The following is a 23368-nucleotide window of genomic DNA, read 5'->3' on the forward strand; positions in this document are numbered from 1 at the left end:
TGCTAAAATATCCCTCTTGATACACCTCAAACATATTTTGTCCATAGCAGGACACTTTTGCATTGCCCAAATGAGTATCGCTACTACATCTATAAGATACAAATGCATTCTTCCTTGCATCTTGCTTCTGCTGCTCAAGACTTCCATTATTAGATTGCCATGAATTTTTTTTGGGCATATGAACTCGTTCTTTTTGATTTGGTGTACAACATCGATGTCACCTTTCTCAACCCCTCTTATTTCTTATATACATTTTTCTGAACCCTCAATAACTTTGGAAATGTCAATGGCAGCATTGAGGGACAGGTCAGTGCTTGTCCATAAACTCGTATTTTCTTATTGATACTCATCAAAATTTGGTCCAAGTACCTGCTCATAAGGAATATGAGCAAAATCACATATGGTTGCTAAAGACTGGAGTGTGGACACATTCTTAAATACGTGCACGTTGCTTCCTGAAATAAATAAAAAAAAGGATCTTTCCATGACAATATTGGTTTTCTTCCCATACCTTAAATTAAGCAGGTTAGATGCAAACAGGTAGATTGTGACATTGCCAGGACCAAGGCAGATCATTCCAATTTTTGAATTCTTTCACAAAGACAATGTTTAAGCAAGGCAAGTTTCCTTTAAGGCTCGCAATCTTCTCCTTCCAATACCTCTACATATGCTAGAAATAGAACCTCCTACATTTCCCAGTCCATGGGTGGTACCCCAGAACAGTTGAGGAACGATTAGGAGATCTACAATGCCAGACAATGATCACACAAAAAATGCACAATACCAAAGCTGCGAGACTAGAGAAAAAAAAAAAAAGAAAAAAAAAAAAACACACTAGTCACTGTTGTCTACATAAAGACGAGTTAGATTTACTGGGAAACTCCAAAGTTCTAGAAATACACCGCTTTCCAGGGTGAGAAATGCAGTACAGTGATTAAAACCGAGTCAATCCATGTTTCCTACAACCTCGGCAAACTGGCATGGACAAAAACAAGATACCCAATAAGAGCGTTAAAATCCTTCAGACTCAGGAAAACTCTAACCCTCAAATAGACTCCATAACCTTCCTATCGGCTTCAACAGATGGCCAAAAACAGAAACATCCAATGAGAAAAGCGGGATTTCCAACATGTAATGTAATAGCACATTATAGAGCGCGACTCACTCAGGAGCATCATGGCCCTAAACGGAACCCAGAGATGGAATCAAAAGGCCCGATTAACTGCTGACGGTAAGAAACAGGAAACCAGATCAGAGTTTTGCAGTGTCAGATGCACTAAAAATTCAGGTTTTTAGGGCCTTCCTAAAAAGTGACTGATGTGATCTGGCGGAGCTGTAGAAGTTTATTCCATGCCTTTGAGCCTATCACTATGGGCGATTTTTCTCCCTTCGATGCCAGTATGAAAGCTGGCATTTTCAGTAGATTGGCATTTGATTATCTTAGACTTCAGGAGGGAGTGGAGCACTTGAATCTTGTTAGGAGTTATTGAGGGCCCAAGGAATGGAATGCCCTAAAAGGGATGATTAGGACCTTGAACAGGACGCGTTTATGGATTGGCAGCCAGTGGAGTATATCTAGCGCCACAGAAGCAGATGACCTCCTAGGCCACTCCAGCACTAACTGTGCTGCAGCATGCTGGACCACTTGTAGCTTGTGTAGGACCGACTTGTTGGTACGTGCATAGAGGCTGTTAGTCTATTCTGAAAGTAATTAGGGCGACTGTAACTGTTTGCCTAGCTGAAATAGGAATTAGATCGAAGAATTTTGGGCTATTTATGATGAGAAAACAGGTGGTGTCGGCAACTGAAAGATTGCTGTTTAAAAGATAAAGTTATCAAATTTTATTCCCAGGTTCCTGACCACGTTTACTGTTTGGAGGAGGGGTGGTGTTCGCTGGCCACCAGAGTTTGGGAGAGAAAGCTTTCTAGGCCTAAAGGTAGAATTTCAGTTTAAACAATTACACTTAAGATGGTCAGTCTTCATCCAACTGAAAGTCGCGGTAAGGAGATTTTCTTCCGCCCGAGTGGCGTTATTGTCTAAGACCAGAATAAGCTGCGGATCGTCCGCATACGAGAGTCTCCATATTAAAGGACGATATCAGCCTGATCAGTGGAGCCATATAGGCATTGAGGAAAGTTGGGCTAAGGCTCGAACCCTGGGGTACCCCTGAGAGCAGTGTATTTTCTTCTGAGTTGTATTGACCTAGTGTATTCACTGGTCTGCGATCTTACAGGAAGTTCTTTATCCAAGCTAAGACAATACCAGAAATGCCAAAGGATGCTAGACGGTCTAAAAGAATGGCGTGTGAGACTGTCGAAAGCAGCCGACAGGTCTAACACCAGGACTGCTCTTTTTCCTTGATCCAGGGCTGCTCTTAGGGTTTCGGACTTATACAATAGGGCAGATTCTGTAGTGTTGAGCGCTGAAACTGGATTGATTGGAGCAGGTTTACTTCCTCCAGAGAGTTTAACATTGACAAATTTGTCAAGAATCAAGAATTTTTATTTGATTTAGTTCTCTACTGAGAGCAAATAAGTTTAAAAACAGCAAAATGACATCTGCAACTAAGAAACTTTACAACATTCATCCTAATATAAATTTATAAATACTTTTAAAAATGTTAACAGGTTATAACGGGTAAATTCATTAGGAGGTGATTTTAAAAGAGAAATCAAACTCTGTACAGTTGCACTTTGTTTGGATTGGCTTTATGAACCTCTTTCTAGCTGCTACGACTGTGGGATTAGGGCATATGAACAGTGCATGTATCAAGTCTTGAACTCATCCTTGACAGAGGTCGCATATTTTGTGTATAGTTGCAAGTTAGGGATTTAAAAGGGAGAATCCCAAGTCGAATTAAAATCATACATCGCTGGGCGCCGTTACTTACGTTACTTAAAGTAAAAGTAAGATAGTGTTGCCTTTACTTAAATTCCATTGAGTCTGCATATGCCTTGTATAGTAGCAGTTTTGAACAGTGTAAAATTTCAAGATCGTAACTTATTCTTAGAGCTGAATGTTTTAAAAAAAAGTTTCAAGTGTGCCGGGATTCAACAGATCCACTGTACGTTGCTAACTTCAGTGCAAACGTTAGATTTTGATAAAAAAACATTTTGTAGATCCTTGATCAAAGATTTCCGATCTTAGCAGTGCTCTTAGGGTTCCTGGTTCTGCGTGCAAGATGTTATATGCCCATCGTATTATGTTGGTAATTCCCCTGGCATATGTACTGGTTAGAGAAAACAAGACGCAGGGCTTGCACAGGCACAGCTTGGGGCACCTTAGTTTGCGGAGGCTCTGGCTTTCTTTAAGTTGTATTGAATGCCATTGACTTATTGGGATGTGTTCGAGAGCATATGAAAGAACAGATGGAATCTTTGTACTGAAGACCTGCAGAAGGGATAAGAAATGCCTGCGCCCTTTAGAGGAGTACAGTCTTTGGAGCGCCCCAGTGTGAACATCTGCTTTGTGGGCCAAGTGCTGGAAGTGGGAAAGATTTTTTTAAAGTTTTAGTAAAAATACGCCCCAGATAGGTGTATTCTTCCACTATTTCCAGCAATTTCCCTCCTAAGGTCCAGATGTAGTTGGTACGTTTTAATTTTCCTCAGAAAGGGACTATTTTTGTTTTTGCTATATTTTGGATTAAGAAATTCTTTTCAGTATATGTTGAAAGTGCATCCAGATTCCTTTGAAGACCGAATGGAGTAAGGTCGAGAAAAATCACATCGTTTGCGTACAGCAGGGTGTACATTTTAGACTGCTATTTTCGGAGGAAAGTTGTTTACCTGCACAAAGCAACGCGGAAGGTCACTGAGGTACAGAGAAAATAGAGGAGCTAAAAGGCACCCTTGATTAGGTCCATTCGATGTTTTAATTGGGGATGTAAGGCCCTTTTCTTGCCCAAGTAACACTTGACACCAGGTTTCTGAATGTAGTGCAACAATTATAGGACGTTGATTTTCTGGGATTCCCAATTTTTGTAGCTTTCGCCAGAGTATTGGTCTGTCCACCCTGTCAAATGCTGTTGAGAAGTCAATGAAGGCAGAGTAGATGACCTGTGATTGAGACCACGTATTTATCAATTATTGCTTGGAGCATAGCTATATTATCATTTACAGAATGTTTTTCCCAGAACCCAGCTTGATTTATCGGTATGGATCCAGTTGAAAAAGCCCACTCTGAGATGTTCCAGTAACAGGGCGACAGTCGAGAGCCGCCCTTATGAATTGGAATGATTATACTTCCTTTCCAGGAACTAGGAATTTCGCCAGTGACAAAGAAATAAGAAAAGAGAGGAGCTAGAAACAAGCTCCACTCCTTTGAATTCTTTTGGAGCACCTTTATCGGTATCAAATCTGGGCCCATTACTTCAGAGGATCTTGCTTTTCTTACAAGTTCGATTGGGGGGGGGGTGGGGGGGTGATGGAGCAAGATTGTCGAAAGTGGTTACTCCGGTCTTATCTACTTGGGGTTTCATGCTTTCTGCTCCCTCGTTCTCCTTGTATAATCTTGTTAGATACCCTTCCCATTCTCTTGGAGAAACTGGTGCCGATTGTAGGGATTTTTTTGTGCCCGTTTCTTTTGCAATGAAACGGGCCCAGTATTCACACATGTTTTTTTTTTGCTTAACTGCGATCTGGATGTCCATCCATTTCTTATCCTGTTGTGCTTTTCTTTGCTTATCTTTTGCCCTTCGATGACGATTTTTAAGCGTTTTAATTTCCTTTTGTCTACTTTTGGAATACTGTAAAAATTGCGCCCAAATTAATTTGAGTTTTATTGCATATATATCCATATTTTTCTTTTTGTGCTTTGAGTGAGTTAAGCTGGTTAAAAAAATCCTTGCAGACATTCCACCAATTTCTTTAGAGTAACTCCAAACTTTCCTATTGGATCTGTGAGGTCTGAATTCGCAAGTATTTGCACTTGTGTTTTCCTTATTTTATCGCCATCGAGTACTCGAATATTCCAAATGAGACGTCCTTGCCCCTGGTTCACCTGTGCTGGACTTTGTGGGACCATAGTGTAACCTGTAGAGCTAGATTTCACTATTAAACCAGTGGTGAGTTTTAAGCTTGCGTGATTATTGCCCTTATTGAAGTTGATGCTTAAGTGTATTATTCTCCTGAACAGATCCTGATTACATATCATAAAATCTAGTATTGAGGAAATAAAAATACCTTTTCTTGTATGGGCTGCCTGTATGTCACCTTCGATGTTACCATTTAAGATGACTCCATTAATAGCTTGGAACGAGGAAAGTATCACTTTCCCTCGTTTATCCGCTTTAATTCCTGCGGGAAAGGTAGGGGTAGATATTGACGGGACCTCCTCTTGTTGTCCATATTCCCATTTCTCCAGTAGATCATTGGAGATTTTACCCGTTAAAAATCACCTGTAAGGAATAATGACGGGAATCCTTGATTTACCACCACCTCTTCCATTTCCTGGAATATTTCGCACATAAGAGGATCAAATTTGGGGCCAGGCGGAATATATAGATTAAAGATAAGCAAATCATTTGGTATGCCGGTTTGCTCCTTCTGGCACTTGATCTTAATACATTGACTGTTCAGTGACTTCATAGGTATTATCTCCTGGTCCCAGATAAAGTCTTCGCTAAGAAATACTGCAAGTCCGCCTTACACAGACTTGGTAAGAGGCAAAGGACGCACATTGGAAAGGAGTACCAGGATCCGCAAGTGGTTTCTTTTGGAGTGGCTTTACAGCTGCAAGTTTCCAATCTGCCGGAATCTTGGCTGTTGAGAGAGAAGAGTTTAATATTTATATTGAGGTTAACGATATTGGAAAGAGCATGTAATAGCATGGGGGTACAGGTATCAAAAGGGGAGCTTGTCCTGTTGGATGGCCCTGGTGCTATCCTTAAAGAGGCCTATTCTTTGCCGAAATCTCAAAAGGAATTAATTTGCGATCGGTCCATGTTTGATATGCTGGGGGCTTGACTTTAAGGTTTTCCAAATTAGAACAAACAGTCCAGCGTATGGCCGGCATTGTATGTGACAAATAAGGAGTGTTGTTCTAAGCAAAGTATGCCCATTATCTCCTTGAAACATGTTGCCCCCGAGTCATTGCATGAGTCGAGAAGGATATTGACATAACCTAGCAGAGTGAAGTTAGAAAAATCTGAGAGCCAGTGCGCTGACCACCTCTCCAATATTATCTAAAAAGTCATTATGGGGTTCTGGTGGGTGGTAGAATAGTGCTCCTGCAAACGACAAGGAGTCATGTAACTGGAGGCAGAAACTGATGCCCTCTGCTCGTTTTAGGTCGGATAATTGAGCTACAGAGCACCTAAGAATGCTACGATAGATAATTGCAAGGTCTCCCCCACACAATATCCGGCTTGCACCAGGCCTTTAGCCAGGTTTCGGTAACAAAGAGGCAATCAAGATTGTCATGGTTTATTAAAATTGTAACTATGAAGGGCATGCTTGCACATGGACCTTGCATTTATAAGGCCACCTCATAGGCTGCTTAGCGTGGCGTTCTTACAGGAACTTGTATGGACTGTATTTTGCAGTTCTTACAACTAATGGGTCCCTCCCATTTAGCGGCGTCTCATGAGTTGTGACAATTAGGTAAAACAATATGTAAAGATAGAATAAACTCACTCGTGAGAGACTGTTCTGGCAGCAGAGATAAAATTTCTGGCACTAGGCCCGGCCCAGGCGGGCTTACTTTTGGGGCGCCAGCTGCGCGCGTCCGCATGGAGGCACTCCAATCAGATTATGGCCTCACAACCAATTGTGAAATGAGCAGGAAAAAGGCACCCAATCGCAAGCCCTCAAAGTTAATATATATATCTATACTTTTTGTTTTACAGTGTGATTAAGTATCCCGCTTTTTGCCAGTGTAGGAGTCTGTAACAATACATTTCTGGAAAACAATTACGACTCTAAAGTACTTCATGAATTCCTTTATTGGGAGTGCATCTGTGTACATGAGAAGCAAGCAAACAATCCAAACCGCCTTCTACTACGGCACGCCCTTCTTCTGCGCTTCACGCTCCACTAATTACAGTTACGGTCTTCAAAATAACAGCTATATTAATTTATACCCAATAAACATTCTCATGACTGCTTGTATGCGATGCGGTTTAGAAGAATCATATCTACAGGATAGTGGAGTAGTGTGGCTCACTGGTTAGAGGCGGCAGACCCGGAAGCAGAGGACGGCCCGGGACCAGGGTTCAATTCCCGACGCAGCAGGGTCGTGGACCAGGGCCAGCGGACCGATAATTCTCGCTTCGGTGCCTACTCTAACCAGGGATCACACTCGGCAACTCTGGGCATTAGCTTGGCTCATCTCCACAACGGCCCCCCACATTCGCCGGGGATGCCTGGTTTCACCTTGGAGATACCCAGGAAGGGACCATCTCACAGGGATAGCCAGGACGGGTTCCCCAGCGGTCTACAGCGCCACGACGCCTCGGCAGCAGTGCACTTTACAAAAAACACTTACATTACAGGCACTTTCAAGGTTCACATGAATAACACCCAATGCCCCTGTCATGTTTACATGCTTAGAAGGGATGTACAATTCTGCTAACGACAAAAACGAGCATACCTAGAACAAGCTCATGTAATAGAAGTATACATCGTTTGTCCGAATGGTATGTCACCATGCAGCTTAAAAAAAGTATAACATACACCTGCAATAGTACACATGAAAATCAAACCTAATGGATTTTGTTTAAACGGTCTGTTTTAGCAACAGTGCGTCATTTATCACAGTTTCCAATCTGCATCCTTCGTATATATGTGGTACACTCCACCCCTATCAAATTCCTTCTTTCCATCTTAAGTAAACTATTCACAGGTGCCAGAAAGAAGGGAGCTACATGCTTTACAAGAACCCACGCAGTACTGCACAGTGCTGAACAGATGTGAAGCGATAGTGAAATATTAAAAAAGGTATAGTTTAAGCAAACAAATACCCATTTACCTGAGCAATGAAGACCACATGTTTGCCGCTGAATTTCTTTTCCAGCTCACGTACTAATCGCACTTGGATCTTCTGAAAAGATTTTAACTGCGGGACTGGAACAAAGATGATGATAGCTTTCTTACCCCCACCAACTTCAATTTCCTAAAAACAATTTACAATTATCAGTAGACACCCTTCAGTCCAATCATGCCTTTGCATTAGTTGTAAGAGAACACAAACACTGTGCTGCAAGTAAAGACTATTTAGCTTGCATGCCGTTTTCCATAGACTTCAACAGAAACTTTCAAGATAAAAAACTTCTAACAGAGGTTTGAAAATCCATCACTTGCTCGTCTACCAGCAACAGGGACAGGGCCGTGCATTTTGCGAGTTTTCAGGATCACCATGTCAAAACGTACACACCACAATACATTTGAATACGGATAACGGGCAGAAAGGTGGTGGGGACCGAGGTCTTAAAAGTAATTCAGTGGAGCAATCTTATTTTTGGTAAAACGGGGTAGACAATAGATTACAATTATTACAATTATGTCACCAAATCAATCAATAATAAAAAGCTTGAGATGCAAGTTTCATACTAACGATCTCATTCATCGTAGAATGTTGTCCTACACAAAAGAATTTACAAGTACACTGAAAACCTGAGAATGAAATGTTATGCCATAAGTAAATATTCTAAAATAACCAGTTCTGCTATTTACGTTTAATGTATATCCAGAATGGTTTTGTTTCCCAGTAACAGTCCGAGGACTTCAGGAAGTTGAAGGAATGAGCAGCTGAGCCAAACGATGTGAACAGGGCTGTACACCACAGCATCAAGTGGTGTTATGCTCCCTTATGCCACCTGGACAGAGCCATGTAAGAGCAACCTCACTGAATATCACAGCGAGGGACAGAACATTAAAATGTTGATCAATATGAAAGTGACAATGGTTTATACAAACAAAAAAAACTTGTCATGAAAGTTTACACCCAAATTAAACCAGTTTCTGCAGTAATATGGTAAATTGCCTTCCTTAATAAATGCATTAAATAAATTCCAAATTTTACAAATGAAATATAACTACCTTAGCTGCAGTGATGTTCAGCTCTCTCAACTGCGCCTTTAAATCAGAGTTCATCTCCAACTCGAGGAGAGCCTAGAGAAAAGTGCAACAAACCATCCTTCACAATGAACATTAAAACAGCATAAAAGTTGTTACATTTAATAGGCATTTTGAGAATCCGCACCACGTGTGTGTGTGTGGGGGGTGGGGGTTGCCTAGTCGGAAGGGATTATTTTAAAGCATTAAGCCAATGATACTCAAAGTGAGGCCCTCCAGACCTTTACTGGCCCATTGATGAACAGCTGCTGTCTACCTGACAGAGCAAGAACAGTCAGAAAATAAACACAGAATTTATTTTAAAGGATAAAAAAAAAGTAATGAAACAAAGGTGTACTACACTACTTAACTTTAGAACACCATGTATGGACACACTGCAAACAAGCATTTGCAATGCAATAGGTCTCGCATTTTTTTAGAGTTAGAGTTATTGGCGTTGTAATGGAAATGTATTTTACTTATGTGAGAGCAAGTGCGAAAATGATAGAAAGGGAGAACGAGTTGCTACATAGAGATAGTTAGAGTTATCTGCGTATACAAGTGTGAGGTAGAGTGAAGAGAGAGAGAAAGAGAATGAGATAGAGATTGAAAAGAGAGTTAGAGAAAGGTAGAGTTACATGCTGGAGGCCGGGGATACTTGTAAAAAGCATAGTCAGGGTGAAGCTGCTCCCAAAGCTACTGATATATATTTTGGTGTCACGTTGTGTTGTCATACTTTATATATTTATTATTGCAATGCAAAAACAATCTATGGACGCATCATGGTGGTCCATGTAGGTTATGTATTTGTTGTTCAGGTTTAGAAGACTCATGTAGGCTTCATGTTATTAAATGCGTTAATGCACTTAACTTTCACAGATCAGTAAGCATAATGGTGTTGCTCATTAAAAATTCTGACGGGGACCAGGTATTGCTTGGACATGCAGGTTCCCAAGTCCATTTGAGTTGCTGCGGTATATGTGTGCGTCCCTGCGGCATCAGACTTTTGTGATGTGGATATAAGAGCGGCAGAAACAGCGGGACAATGTAAGAGGCGCGGGGGTCAAAGAGGACAGATGGATGTAAAAGGGACAGACCAGCAAAAATAAGTGGCGGCCCAGTGTGATGACGTATGCACGTGTATGCCTTGCCTTTTTTTTTTATTATTTACGATTTCAAGATGTCGAATGTCACCTTTAGCAGTCAATTTATTTTTGAAAAAGACAGGTAATTTCTGATGTATATGTTTCCCTCGTCTTCATTTTGCTTGCAACAAAGTGTCACCCATAATCGCTGAATGCCACTCAGAATTAAAGTGAAGTTATGAAAATGTCATACACAAGCAATATGAAACCTTGGCATCTATGCGTCTCCGCTGATGTGGTCTGAAGGTGGCGTGTGGGGGGGGAGGGGGGGGCTGTTGCGGCCTCTCTGCTGATGCTGTCTAAAGGCGGGGTGGGGGGCAGAACACAGCTGGGCTGCGAGGCCTCTCTGCTGATGCTGTCCGAAGGTGGTGGTTGAGGGGGCAGAAGAGGGCTGTGCTGCGTGGCCTCTCTGCTGATACTGTCCGAAGGCAGCATGGGAGGGGGGCAGGGGGAAGCAGAAGGCTGAGCTACAGAGTCCTCTCAGCCGATGCCATCTGGGAGGGGGAGGCTGACTCGGGACTGTTGTGGCCTTTCTGCTCACGCTGTTCAAGGGGAGGTTGGAAACAACAGCGGGCTGTGTGACAGGCGAAAGTGAAAGACTAGTGCTTTCAGGCTGCCAAATGGTGCGCGCGCCCGGCACACATGCACAGTAGTTGGCGGCCTGAAAGCACTCGTTTGCACTTCCAAAAGTGCTTACTATAAGTCTCGCCAGAACAGCGCTAAAGCGCTGTCTCAGGCGAGACCTAAAAACGTGTAAATATGACATATATCCAATGTTCAAAAAAGTGTATTTCATTAACATGCAGAGGAGTGTCACCTTAGTACATCAGATGAAATAATCGCTCTGAGGAGTATTTTTAAAAGTGATGTAGCAAAAAAATAATAATTAAAAAAAAAAAAGGTAGCAACATTCATGCCTCCGCCAACAATGACAATAGTGAACTAAGATTAGTCAGTGGTCATGTGGACCCAACTGGGTGGCCTGGGTTATTTCACTGACAAAATCTTAAGAGTATCAAATCAAACACAACAATGTTCTGTACACCGCACATCCTCAACTCATTCATTTCAAGGTATTCTTGTGTGCGACAATTAAAAAATATTAGGAGGGAAGTGAAATTTGCAGGGATCACACGATTTGGTCAAGCAGGGAAGCCGGTCCAAGGTCTTCGGGTTTCACACTGTGCAATTCTATTTCATTCCAATTCAATAATCATGTTACTTCCTTGTACACTGGACTCACACGGTAACAATAGCAACTAGAGAATGCCTACCCCATGGTGCAATAGAGATTAAGATACAGCATAACACTGTATTGTCCGCTTTATGACTTTTAGAGACTCAATTTAAACGGCACATCGCCCTGTATACAAACACCCTGCAACGCCCCACTCCCACCCTGCTGGAATCAATGCAGTTCTTGAGCAAACCACAGACCATACTTTTTGGCCTCATGGGAACATTTTGAGTACCCATGCCTAAACCAAACAAGACGGGCAGAAAATAACCATGGTAAATACAACATATGTAGCTAAATTATACACATAAAAGCACCCACTTTTAAGGCTTTTGTAAACTTGCTCTGTCAACTGAAATATTAACGAGAATATCACGAACGGTTAACCGTTCAGGACCACAGAGGAAAACATTACCCAACGACCAAAATATCTTTTTTTATGGTGGGCAACCTAGCGAAGTTATTCAGAGTTAACCACATTAAACAAGTCCGTTTCAATACTGGAACCAATGATCTTACCTGGGAAATGCCAGACTCGAACTCATCTGGTTTTTCGCCATTTGGCTTCACGATCTTTGCACTTGAGCTGAACATGGCCTGTCTGGGTGAGAATTATGGTCCCATTAAAAAACAGCAATGAAACATACAAACTAAGCTAAAAAACATATTTAAGCGAAACTGTAATAAAAACGCACTGGAACAGTCTTCTTGGTCTGTTGTGATTTTGGATGCAGGGACCACGGTGGTTACACTTCAAGATGTGATTAACTAGGTCATTAGCCTAACAGTTCACTATTTAACAACATGTTTGTTGATGACAAGGATTCTGGACTACAAAGCAGAAGTTACCACGTTTTTCTCAAAGCAAAAATGCAAGAAAAAGGCGGAAAAAACATACTCTAGGTCTACACTGAATAAGCGTACATTAGCAGCAAAATTGCTGGGGCACAGTAAAAGGGCCATATTTGCTCTTAAAACTGAATAGTTTAGAGTAACTGCTCTTACTGGCCGTCCACATGTAAAAGATCATGCTTTTTAAGCATAGGTCAATTAAAACACACACAAGCCAAGTGTTACGTAGACCTCGACCTTACTGCTAGTATTAAACTGACCAAAACTGCATTTTCATTGTTTACAGGGTAAACTGCAGCCCCCTCGTTGAGTCCATGATGAATACCCAGAGTCAATACAGTAGTCAAAGCAAGTGTCGAAATTGGCAGCGGGGCAACCACAGTGAATGGAGGATTAATGGGTCAAATTATGCTTCCTGAAATGATGGCACTGCCACTGATCATTCGATTGTTTTGTACTATTTTATTTTCTACAAGGATACATATCTTCAAAGCAGTGAGATATATTAAACGTCTAACATACTGTTTGTAAACCTTGCTAAAGGATACTTACTTTGCATAACAGTATGTGAAAGTAAGGTGGAATATGTGGACCAGGGGTTTCCAACCTATTCTGGAAGTAACTACTTAGGTTATATGAAAATCCTCCGGAGCTACTACTAATGTCAGATATGTAATAGTAACCACATAAGACAAGATAAGCACTTGAGGACAACATATGCAAGATTACCAGCTGTAATCACCTCAGGCATGGCTGCTAGCAGTGATGTAATAAATGCGTACTCGATGTCTACATGTTTAACACCCAACGGCCATTACTGCACTGCTGCTAATTAATATTAGTAAAAACTATACCCAAAACCTTTTGAATTTCATCACTCAAATATCAATTTAAAAATATTTTTGAAATGTAACCATTTTTTCCCCCAAACATCAACTTATGAGTAATGGAATATATGTGAATTTAACAAAGAAAACAGGAATGCTACTTACAAGCAACTGTGAGCTACCAGTAGGTCACGAGCTACCTCGATGTGGACAGACTTAATAAAATAGAGAAAAAAACATGCCAACAGTAGTACATCGTTTCCTCCTGTTTGTATCTCAAAACTAACACTACTAAATTGACAGAATATATGAAGATCATGTTTCATCTCAAAGAGTGCTCCAAGAGTGATAGAGGATGTGTGGAATATAGATAATTTGTATAATCTAAAATGAGGAAATCTAGAGGGGGGGGGGGGGGAGCTGCATATCCAGCCTTACCTGCGAGATATAAAAAGCAGGTATATGAGGAGGTAGGCCCCGAAGCATCTTATAAAGGCAGGTCCCAGCTTTTACAAGAAGGAAATTGGCTAGACAGGCATGGGCACAAGGAGAAGTGTCCCTTTTGCCAATATATAATTAACCTTTTTGATTTTACTTAGTTTGCATCAGCTTTGACATTAGTAGAAGAATACTGCTTCTACCGATTTTTAGATTGTTACGGCTTCGCTGTACAAGATCTAATGACAGTAATCTTAAGGTGCGATACATCATTGTGCCATGCGGTAGGGAAGTTTTTATCTGTAACGTCAACAGAGCAGAGTTGCCTGTTGTGGTAGGGGTATAGAAAGGGAACATTGAGGCATGTTCGTGTTCCAGCCTGAATTGGGAGCTGGATAGATCATATGGTTCTTCCTTCATTGGCTCACAGTTGTGGCTTGTTTTCGTTTAAAAGGAATTGTACTTTGATAACTTAAGTCTGTTGAAATATGTGATTCATCGCACTTTTTAAAAAACATGCAGGATGGTCAACACACGTTAACGATTGAAGTACATCCTAACGCTATTACTCTGGACATGTATGAACATATTACCACAATGAAGTACTTCACAAACAACCCAATATAGGTCGAAAATCAATTCAACAGTTTGGATACTACTATACCCAATAAAAGATATCCTATCAATACGGATCTACTTTGAAGAATGACATAGCTAGATTGGAGACTACAAGGAAATACAAACCTATAGCTAAAGTTTAACTTACAGGATAATCCTACATGAGAAAAAAACGCGTCATGTTCATTGACATGGTATGTGCGGGAACACAAGTTATATTCGGGATAGGTAACGTAGGTTAAACTTGCATTACCATCAAATAAACTGCCTACACCGTGCTTGTTGTAGCTTTTTAGACGGCATAAATTAATTTAGGGACTTGCAAATCAGATTCAAATGAACACACTTAAAAACCCCCAGCCGTTGAGCAGAAAACCTGAACTGGCTCATACAACCGCGTAACTTAAAAATGTTGGTATAACAACGCGCCATAACCACGAGATGTCAGGTCAGTATGTCCTGTTTCTGGACTGGTAGTCTAACTTTGCAAAGTGATTTCGCTCATCATTACACATCTACCATTAGCACTGTGCATATTTCGAACAAAAACCAAGATCGAAGGTTTTAAGCTGGGCCACAGTCAGATAGGACTGGCGTTTCTGTACAGCGAGAGTCGGCTACCACAACAGGGTAAACTAGTCTCTAGCCAGAAAGGCTTCTTCAACTTGCCTCCGCTACAGCACGGGATACTTCGAGACAGCACGGACGAGAAAGTGCAAAGTCTGCAAAAGGATAGTACATCGGATTCCAAACAAATTTACCAAAGATTGTAGAAAACATGATCTTTCCAAGAAGGGACGCCCGGTTACCAGAGACAGCCAGTAGTGACATGAGAACACGCGAGTTCTGGCCGCGCATACAACCCTCTGGCTGAGGCCCTTATTAAAAGTAATAAGGCAGCACGGACACCATTCCCCAATGGTGGCTCCCTATCACCGGAGGCAGCAGCACAATCCATCATCATCCTAAACCAGCAGCTCACAGTTTAGCATCAGCAAGCCCTCCAAAGCCTGTCGCTACTTAAACGTGAATTTTCTTGATCCAAAAAATAGAAAAAAAGAAAACAAGCAAAACGTTGTGGGGCATTAATCGCTCGCACCCACCTCGTTCAGCGACGGCCTAGGAAGAGGGAGAAACCTCGCGAGAGCGTGCTTGATCTCGCTGTCGCGCTAAGGGTAAAGGGAAGAAGGAGGGGCCCACGCTGGTTTCTAAGTTCTAAACCGGAAGTGGATAACACAAGTCTTGGTTTTGCTGTAGAACTGGTATACTGGCGTTTATCTCCGGCATGCATTTAACATCGTAGAAGCAGCAGTGCTTTTATATGAAATACCTTTTCATGCTAAAAAGCATAACAAAGTACCTCGCACCGAATGGCTAGGTAATCGCGGATCCCATTGCAACATGGCTGCCACCTTCCACGTCCACTGAAAGAGCGAGCGAGCGAGCGAGAGGTGATCGGCACCTTATCAAAATATTGCCCCATGGTAAAGAGCCGTTAAAATAATACTGTTCATTACAATAGGCGTGCGTCGGTTACCATTATGCATTTAAATTTAGGTGTATATGGTATAAGAATTTAAGCTGGTTGTACTTTACTGGTTTTTGATAATCACCAGATTTTGATTTTCAAAAAGCGATACAGGCCAGACATAAAAGCAGGACTAAAGCCTTTCTATGTCTAGTATGTCACGGTTTTTGCGTAGCCCTGTGTGTGTACACCACACCCCTTCAAGTTTTCCAGGTGTGATGAGCTGCTCCAGCCCAGGTATTTTTCTTTTAAATTCTGGAACATAGTCTTTTTTTGTTCGATTAAACAGAATTACAAGTCCAATAATGTAAATGAAAAAGCTTGGACTGGAGCAAAACACCAAGGAATGTATCAAGAAAAGCTTTGGGACGCCGGGGAAGTCTTCGGAGAACCAGGACTGTCCAGGAAAATGTAGATTTTCCTAGTTATTATGACGGAAAGTCTTAATTTTATTAAAGACACGGAGGCGAGTATTATGCTTTCTTATCTTGCTTTTATTATACAGCAGCCAAGATAAGTGAAACACTACAGTTCCCAGGGGTCCAAGCGTGAAGGCTGGCCAATGAGAACTCAGGAAAAACGAGACCGAACAACCATTCATCAAGGAACCACTAATAAAACGTCACATCTGACTGCGGAGCTTCCTCTTTTCGCTGACGAGCAGATCAGATAAAGTCATAAAACAAAGGAGCAATCGAAAAAACAATAGAAATAGCCAAAGTCCAGGAACAAACTTCTTGCACCAGATCCATCCAGGAGGAACGAACAACAGGAGTTGCAGAGGACAGGTCCAAACTGGGAGGAAGGATGATTCGGTAAGGAGAAGACCATCTCTGTTGAGGAAACGGACCATCACGAAGATGCAGGCGGCAAAGCCGGATTTGCTGAAGGGAGGGAGAAACACATGTTAGTAGAGAAGAGGTGGGATAATACTCGCCTCCGTGTCTTTAATAAAATTAAGACTTTCCGTCATAATAACTAGGAAAATCTACATTTTATGGCAAGACCGGAGGCTCCTATTATGCTTGTTCAAAGCATATCTACTACCAAGGTAGCAACAGTATCAATAGGCTTGCAATAAAACATACGAAAAACATTGTCGTTTGTTCAGTCTGCTGATCTCAGAATGTCCTCTAGGCGAGAGCCTGCCCAAGAGGCTTTAGAAGCCATGGCTCCCCTAGTGGAGTGGGCTCCGAAAACAGAGACATCAATGCCCGCAGGGGACATAACCCAACGGGCCAGGGTAGCGGAGGAGACAGGGAGATGAGGTTTGCGGAAAGAGATAAGGAGTTTGGAATGAGAGGGCGCTCTGAGATCAGAAGTCCTAAGTTCATACATTTTTAAACATTGGCCTACACACAATTTAGGGTGAGAGGGAAAATAAGGATAAAAAACTGAATTCAAATTCGTTTTAGTTCGTCTATGGACCTGAAAGAGAACTCCGGTTGGGGAAAACTGACGGGAAGAAATATCCAAAGCTTTAACATCAGAAACTCGTTTAATGGAAACGAGGCACAAAAGCATGGTAAGTTTAGCGGATAACATTTTGAGGGAAAGGGCATCATTGTCTGGCCAATCCGGAAACAGTTTAAGAACAACAGAAACATCCCATAAACTAGAATACTTAGCCAACGGAGGTTTGGAACAACAAACTCCTTTAAGAAGACAACAGATTAAAGGATGAGCGCCAACTGGCTTGCAGTCGATGGGAGAATGGTTGAGAGAAATGGCGGACCTGTATAAGTTTACCGTTCTGTAAGACTTACCTGAACTAGCTTCAGAGGCCAAAAATTTGACTATAAAATTTAGAAGGGCTGAAAGGGGATCGATATGCCGTTCCAGACACCAGCTTGCCCAAAGAGACCAAGCGGATTTGTAAGCTTTTGAGGTCCCGGGGGCCCAGGCTTTGCTGATGAAGAGAGAAGCCTCTTGTGAAATGAGGACGTCAGGAGAGAAAGGCTGGAAACTTTCCAGGCCGAAAGAACCAGGGAATTGTTGAGAATGAGATCGTGTTGCGAGCCCTGAGGATTCAGAAGCAAGTCCTCGCAGAACGGGAGAAGAACCGGGAAGTCCACTGCCATTTCCGGCAGGGACGGAAACCAAATCTGAGATTGCCAGAAAGGGACTACCAAAACCAGAGAGGTTGACTGGCGACGTACTTGGGAAAGAACTCTGCTGATCATGATGAAAGGGGGAAAGGCATAGTTGAGGTGACGAGACCAATCCTGAAGGAAAGCATCCGTTGCCAGGGCCGAAGGATCTGGACGCCAGCTGAAGAAACAGGGAAACTGAGAGTTGAGGCGAGAAGCGAAGAGATGGATAAAGAAAGGGCCTCATTTTTTGGAAAGGGATTGGAAGACGGATGGAAGCAGTCTCCAATCGGTGGAATCCCGAAGGAAACGAGAGTGCCAATCTGCCACGGAATTGAGATCTCCCGGCAGATATTCCGCTGTCAAGGAAAGTTGATTTGACAGGCAATATTCCCAAAGGCTCTTTGCCAATTCTGCCAGAGGTTTGGACTTGGTGCCACCGAGATGGTTGATGTAGCGGACCGCAGAAACATTATCCATGTGAAGAAGGATAGAACAGCGAACTCTGTTCTTTGAAAGGCTTTGGATTGCAAAGGAGCCTGCAAGCATCTCTAAACAATTGATGTGCAATCTCGACTCCTCGCGTGACCATGTACCGCCAGTCGATATTGGACCACAACGGGCGCCCCATCCCGACAGGCTGGCATCGGATTCTAACACAAGATCTGGGGCCGAAGCAAAAATAGTTCGCCCGTTTCACGTATCTTAAATGGTCTATCCACCATTGAAGCTCTATGCGAGATTCTTGGTCTAATACGATAAGATCGGAGTAGGCTAAACCTTGGCGAAGATGCCTGATTTTTAGGCGTTGAAGGGCCCGGTAATGCAGGGGACCCGGAAGGATGGCTTGAATGGACGCCGAGAGAAGTCCGACAATTCTTGCTAGAGACCTCAGTGAAATGAGAGAAGTCTGGAGGACATGGGAGATTTCTGCCTTGATGGAAGAGACTTTTGACTGAGGAAGATAGAGGGAGGCTGCAACGGAATCTACCCGGAAGCCTAAGAACTCGATGCTCTGAGAAGGAATAAGCATTGATTTTTCAAAATTGAGTAAGAAACCCAAATCCAAGAGCAGGGACTGAGTAACGCCTAGCTGGGAGAGTAGAAGTTGTTTGTGCAAATTCATGAGGAGAATGTCGTCGAGATAAATGATCATTCTGATCCCCAGAGAGCGCAGGAAAGCTACCACTGGTTTTAAGAGTTTGGTGAAACACCACGGAGCCGAGGAAAGGCCGAAAGGTAGAGAGGTAAAGCGATAAGTCATGCCTGACGGCTGGAATTGTAGGAACTTTGCGTGGGACGGATGAATAGGGACGGTGATATAAGCATCCTGTAAGTCCAGACGAACCATCCAATCGTGTGGACGAAGGGTATCTCTTAGGTGTAAGATTGTTTCCATTTTGAAGTGGCGATAAACCACGAACCGATTGAACCATTTCAGATTGATCACTGGACGCAATTTTTTGTTCTTTTTCTGGACAAGAAAGATGGAACTTAGGAAACCTGACGGATCAAACGGGGCAATTTGAATGGCCTGTTTTTGAAGAAGGGTCTGAATCTCTGATGAGATGAGAGCGGTCATGTCGTTTGAAAACACTAGCGGTGGAGGAAAAACCGTTAGGATAGGCGGCGAATAAAGCTCTATAAGATAGCCTTGAACGGTGTTTAGAACCCAAGGGTCTGAGGTGATAGTTTGCCATTTTTGGAGAAACAGAGATAGGCGCCCTCCCACCGGGGGAGGGGAAGAAGAACATACCTTGTTGGTTGGAGTTATTGGTGTGATAGCCTCTCTGGCCGCATCCCCTGGAACCTCTACCCCGCTGAGGGTAGAACTGCGGCTTGTATTCTTGTGCAGAGTTGTTGAAGGATCCTCTGGAGCCTTGGTTGTTGAAGGAACGGCCGGAAGAGCGACCCCTGCCTCTTCCGGCCCGTCCAAAAACCCGTGGAGAAAACACCTTTTTAATAGATTGTTGGGCTTTGTCCAAAGAAGCAAAGGTGGACACAAATCTGCTTAGATCTTTAACCAAAGACTCCCCAAAGAGAAGACCATTGGCCTTGGCACCGGGGTCTTGAGGAGCTAAATTGGCCAGTTTGGGGTCCAATTTGATCAAAAGTCCTTTACGACGTTCATGTGTTATGGCGGCATTGTCATTGCCCAGTAAACAAAAGGCACGTTGGACCCACATGGAGACGTCCTCTGCCGATAGTTCTGAACCGTCCAAACGGGCAGTTTCGGCCATGTCGAAGATGCGCTCCAAAGGACCCACGACGTCGAGCAATTTATCCTGGCAGGTGGACCAGGCCTTGTCCACCCCTTTGCGAGGGTCCTTGCCGAATTTGGAGAAAAAGGTAAGTAAGGGTTGGTCGATGGAAGGGACCAAGGTAACCTTATCAGGAAAAGAGGGGTTGGGGCACTCCGACTTTAACCTGGATCTGACCGAGACATCTAAAGGAAGGCGTAATCTTGCTGCAATGTATTCTCCCACATGAGGGGAGGGCAGCCATTCAGTGGAATTGGGATGGCGAATTACAGCCGGGTCGAACATGGGTACTCCTTCGGAATCAAACACTGGGTCAAAAGTAAAAGAATCAGATTTGAATTTTTTGGAAGAAGGAGAAGGAGGGTCAGAGATATCAAAAACATCAAAAAGGTCATCTGCGTCATTCATGTCGTCATCCGTGTCCAAAATTGTGGATATAACCAACTTTTTTGGTGACTCTGCATGCTTCAATTTTTGTTTACGTTTGCCCTCGGAACCTAGAATCCTCTCCTGAGCAGGAGGCCTGGGAGGCACTTTGTCCTCAGTCAAGCGCGAGGAAACCCCGCCAGTCGAAAGTGACGCAGAATGAGAAGCATGTAAAGCAGAGGAAACCACCTTTCTTTTTCTGCTATCCCCCGCAGATTGGGCCAAAGCTTTGGACAGGAGACTCAACATGGAAGATTCCATACCTTTGGACATACGTCTCATAGACACTTCCACTGCATTTTCCACAGAAGAATTAATACATTTATTTAGGTCCTTTTTAAAGGCTTCACCTTCATCATTGAGCTGAATAGGCTCGGGAGAACTGTCAACTTCCATAGTAAAATGAACAAAATGTACCAGAGAGGCAATGAAGGGTTAACAAAAGGAGAGGAGGGAGGGGCGTGAGGAGCAAAACACTCCTATGGGTGTGGTTAATGGGAAAAACCCTCCGGAGCTCCGATAAACGGTCGTGCAGAGGAGACCGGGAGCGTAGGGAAGAAAGGGCTGAATACACGAAGCAGAGCGAGCAAGGTCGTGAGAAAGTACACTGACAGGAAGTTAACGGTAAGCGGGAGCGGGAGAGAGCTCACAGAATCAAGTGCGCAACAGCGCGAACCACTGGAGGCACCCGCGCGGGGGTGAGGAGCCGGGAGCGAGAAATGCGCTACAACAAAAGCGCCGTTAGGGCGCGAGTGCACAGCAATTGAAATAAAATGGCAGAGTAACCCAAATATTATCACATGCACAATAACCGTAAACAATACGGGAGCAAAAGATAAGTCACTTATCTGACTGCGAGCAGCAAGAAAAGAGAAAGCTCCGCAGTCAGATGTGACGTTTTATTAGTTGTTCCTTGATGATTGGTTGTTCGGTCTCGTTTTTCCTGAGTTCCCATTGGCCAGCCTTCACGCTTGGACCCCTGGGAACTGTAGTGTTTCACTTATCTTGGCTGCTGTATAATAAAAGCAAGATAAGAAAGCATAATAGGAGCCTCCGGTCTTGCCATAAAATATGGGTCATAGTCACAGTAGATTTGATGTATTATGATGTAATGTACAGAAAAACATTAAACTGTCCTATCCTTCCCACTGCTTCTTCCTTCCACTTGTTACTGGGAGATCAATTTTGTGTTAGGACCTAAGTCCTGAGCAGTAGCGGTCCGTGGAGGGAGTTCCGTGGGGCGGTGAGGCGGGGCGGGGGAGGGGCAGGGTGGGGGAATGTAAACACCGGAATATGGATGAACGAAGGTAAGTACACATTTAAATAAATAAAACAAATTTTGTTGCGCGCGCTGCATCGCATTTTGCGATGCAGCGCGCGCAAAGGAATTAGTTTTATTTATTTAAATGTGTACTTACCTCCGTTCATCCATATTCCGGTGTTTACATTCCCCCACCCTGCCCCTCCCCCGCCCCGCCTCACCGCCCCACGGAACTCCCTCCACGGACCGCTACTGGTCCTGAGAATATGATAGCAGTTAATCAGATAATTTTTTTCTTCCGATAAACTACATTTCCAGAAATCTCTGAACAATGTTACATTACACAGTGCACCAATCACCATTCTGTTCACCCATCATATATAACAAGCACCATCACCCTTCTTTTTTTTGTTTTGCAGAGTTTTATATAGCGCAAACTTGACCTGAATCCAATCAGGTATCAGAGCGCTTTACATAGCACCAGTTACGTTACATTAGGACACACATTCATTCTTTGTTAGGCACGGGGAGATGAAGTGATTTGCCCAGAATCACAGGATGTTCAGCGTCATTACCGAGACTCGAACCCAGTTCCCCAGGTCCGAGGTCGAGCACCCCAGTCGTTAGGCCAACTCCTCTCCTCTGTTGCTCTAAAGAGATAAGCGCTGTCATAATTATCTTCAAACAAAACATTGACCCTGCGCCTCATGGGAAGAGGCCTTGCCTCTTAGGGCGGTACATCAAACACATAAGCAACCTGCCACCGGTTTCGCCCTGCTAAGTGCAAATCAGCAAGGTATAGCTCGGTTCCAGTGTCACACTGTGTGAGGAACCAATGTCTGGCCATACCTATCTGATGAGCCCTTATAAGGGTAAAGCCAATCCTAAATTGTTTGTGTTTCAGTTCAGTGAGTAAGTAAAGCTTTATTATTTAGTTAGTTAAAGCCATAACAATTTCACAATAAAACAGTTATTAAAAGGATAAAAGAAGCACCGATGTTAGCCATAGCAAGGATAAGGTTATACAGTGAATGAGGAAGCCATATGTACAGTGTTTGAGTGTCTAAAAATTAAGCAACTTGCCCTATCTTCTTTAAACAGTGAGAAAAACAAAAAAAGTGCAAAGTGCGGGTGTTGATACCCCCAAGGAGTGCTGGGGGGGGAGGGTAAAAATGAACAGGACTGGGCCTGTGTGAGATGCATGTTGGGCATTTTAGAGCGATGAAAAGGTTGGCGAGGGGAACCACTTTACTTTTAGTGTGTTATGCTTTGCCAGAGAGACTCTTGCTGCCCCGTTTCCTACTTTTGGATCATGTCATGAAATAGTCTGTTATCAGTTTTTGAGCAAATTTGGCAGGTGGGGAGATGCAGGGCGGGGTCGAAGTAGGTCTTAAAGCTTTTTGTGTCAGTGTGGGAGAAGCACAGTGGCGATGAATCCAGGCATGAGTGGATTTCCTTCTTTAGATAAATTGGTTTAAGGAGAGATCTCCTGGGGACAGCAAGCATGGGACGGCAGCACAGAAGGTGAAACCATGATTCTTTCTTATAATTGCACAATCTGCAGGCCCCCTGCTTTCCCAATGTGGCCCATTGGTTGAAGTCAGCCATTGGTAGGCCTAGCAGGTGCATGAATA

At 43.2% G+C, this 23368-nt stretch overlaps 1 protein-coding gene across 2 annotated transcripts in view; it reads right to left on the bottom strand.

Moving 5' to 3' along the window:
• Window positions 1-15408, bottom strand: part of RPS7 (ribosomal protein S7) — a 59274-nt gene extending 43866 nt beyond the window's left edge. The window contains exons 1-4 of one of the 2 annotated variants that reach the window (XM_085610756.1): window positions 15272-15408; window positions 11953-12034; window positions 9037-9108; window positions 7967-8110 (exon numbers count right to left, since the gene is read on the bottom strand). In XM_085610756.1, the coding sequence (XP_085466882.1) occupies window positions 7967-8110; window positions 9037-9108; window positions 11953-12027 (291 nt within the window). In that variant the 5' untranslated portion in view covers window positions 12028-12034; window positions 15272-15408. Of the gene's footprint in view, window positions 1-7966; window positions 8111-9036; window positions 9109-11952; window positions 12035-14929 lie in introns of both variants that reach the window. The other variant, XM_085610757.1, reaches the window with a different exon arrangement.
• Window positions 15409-23368: the final 7960 nt, after the last annotated feature.

This window comes from Triturus cristatus, chromosome 6, assembly GCF_964204655.1.
Source record: "Triturus cristatus chromosome 6, aTriCri1.1, whole genome shotgun sequence".
Classification (NCBI taxonomy): domain Eukaryota; kingdom Metazoa; phylum Chordata; class Amphibia; order Caudata; family Salamandridae; genus Triturus; species Triturus cristatus.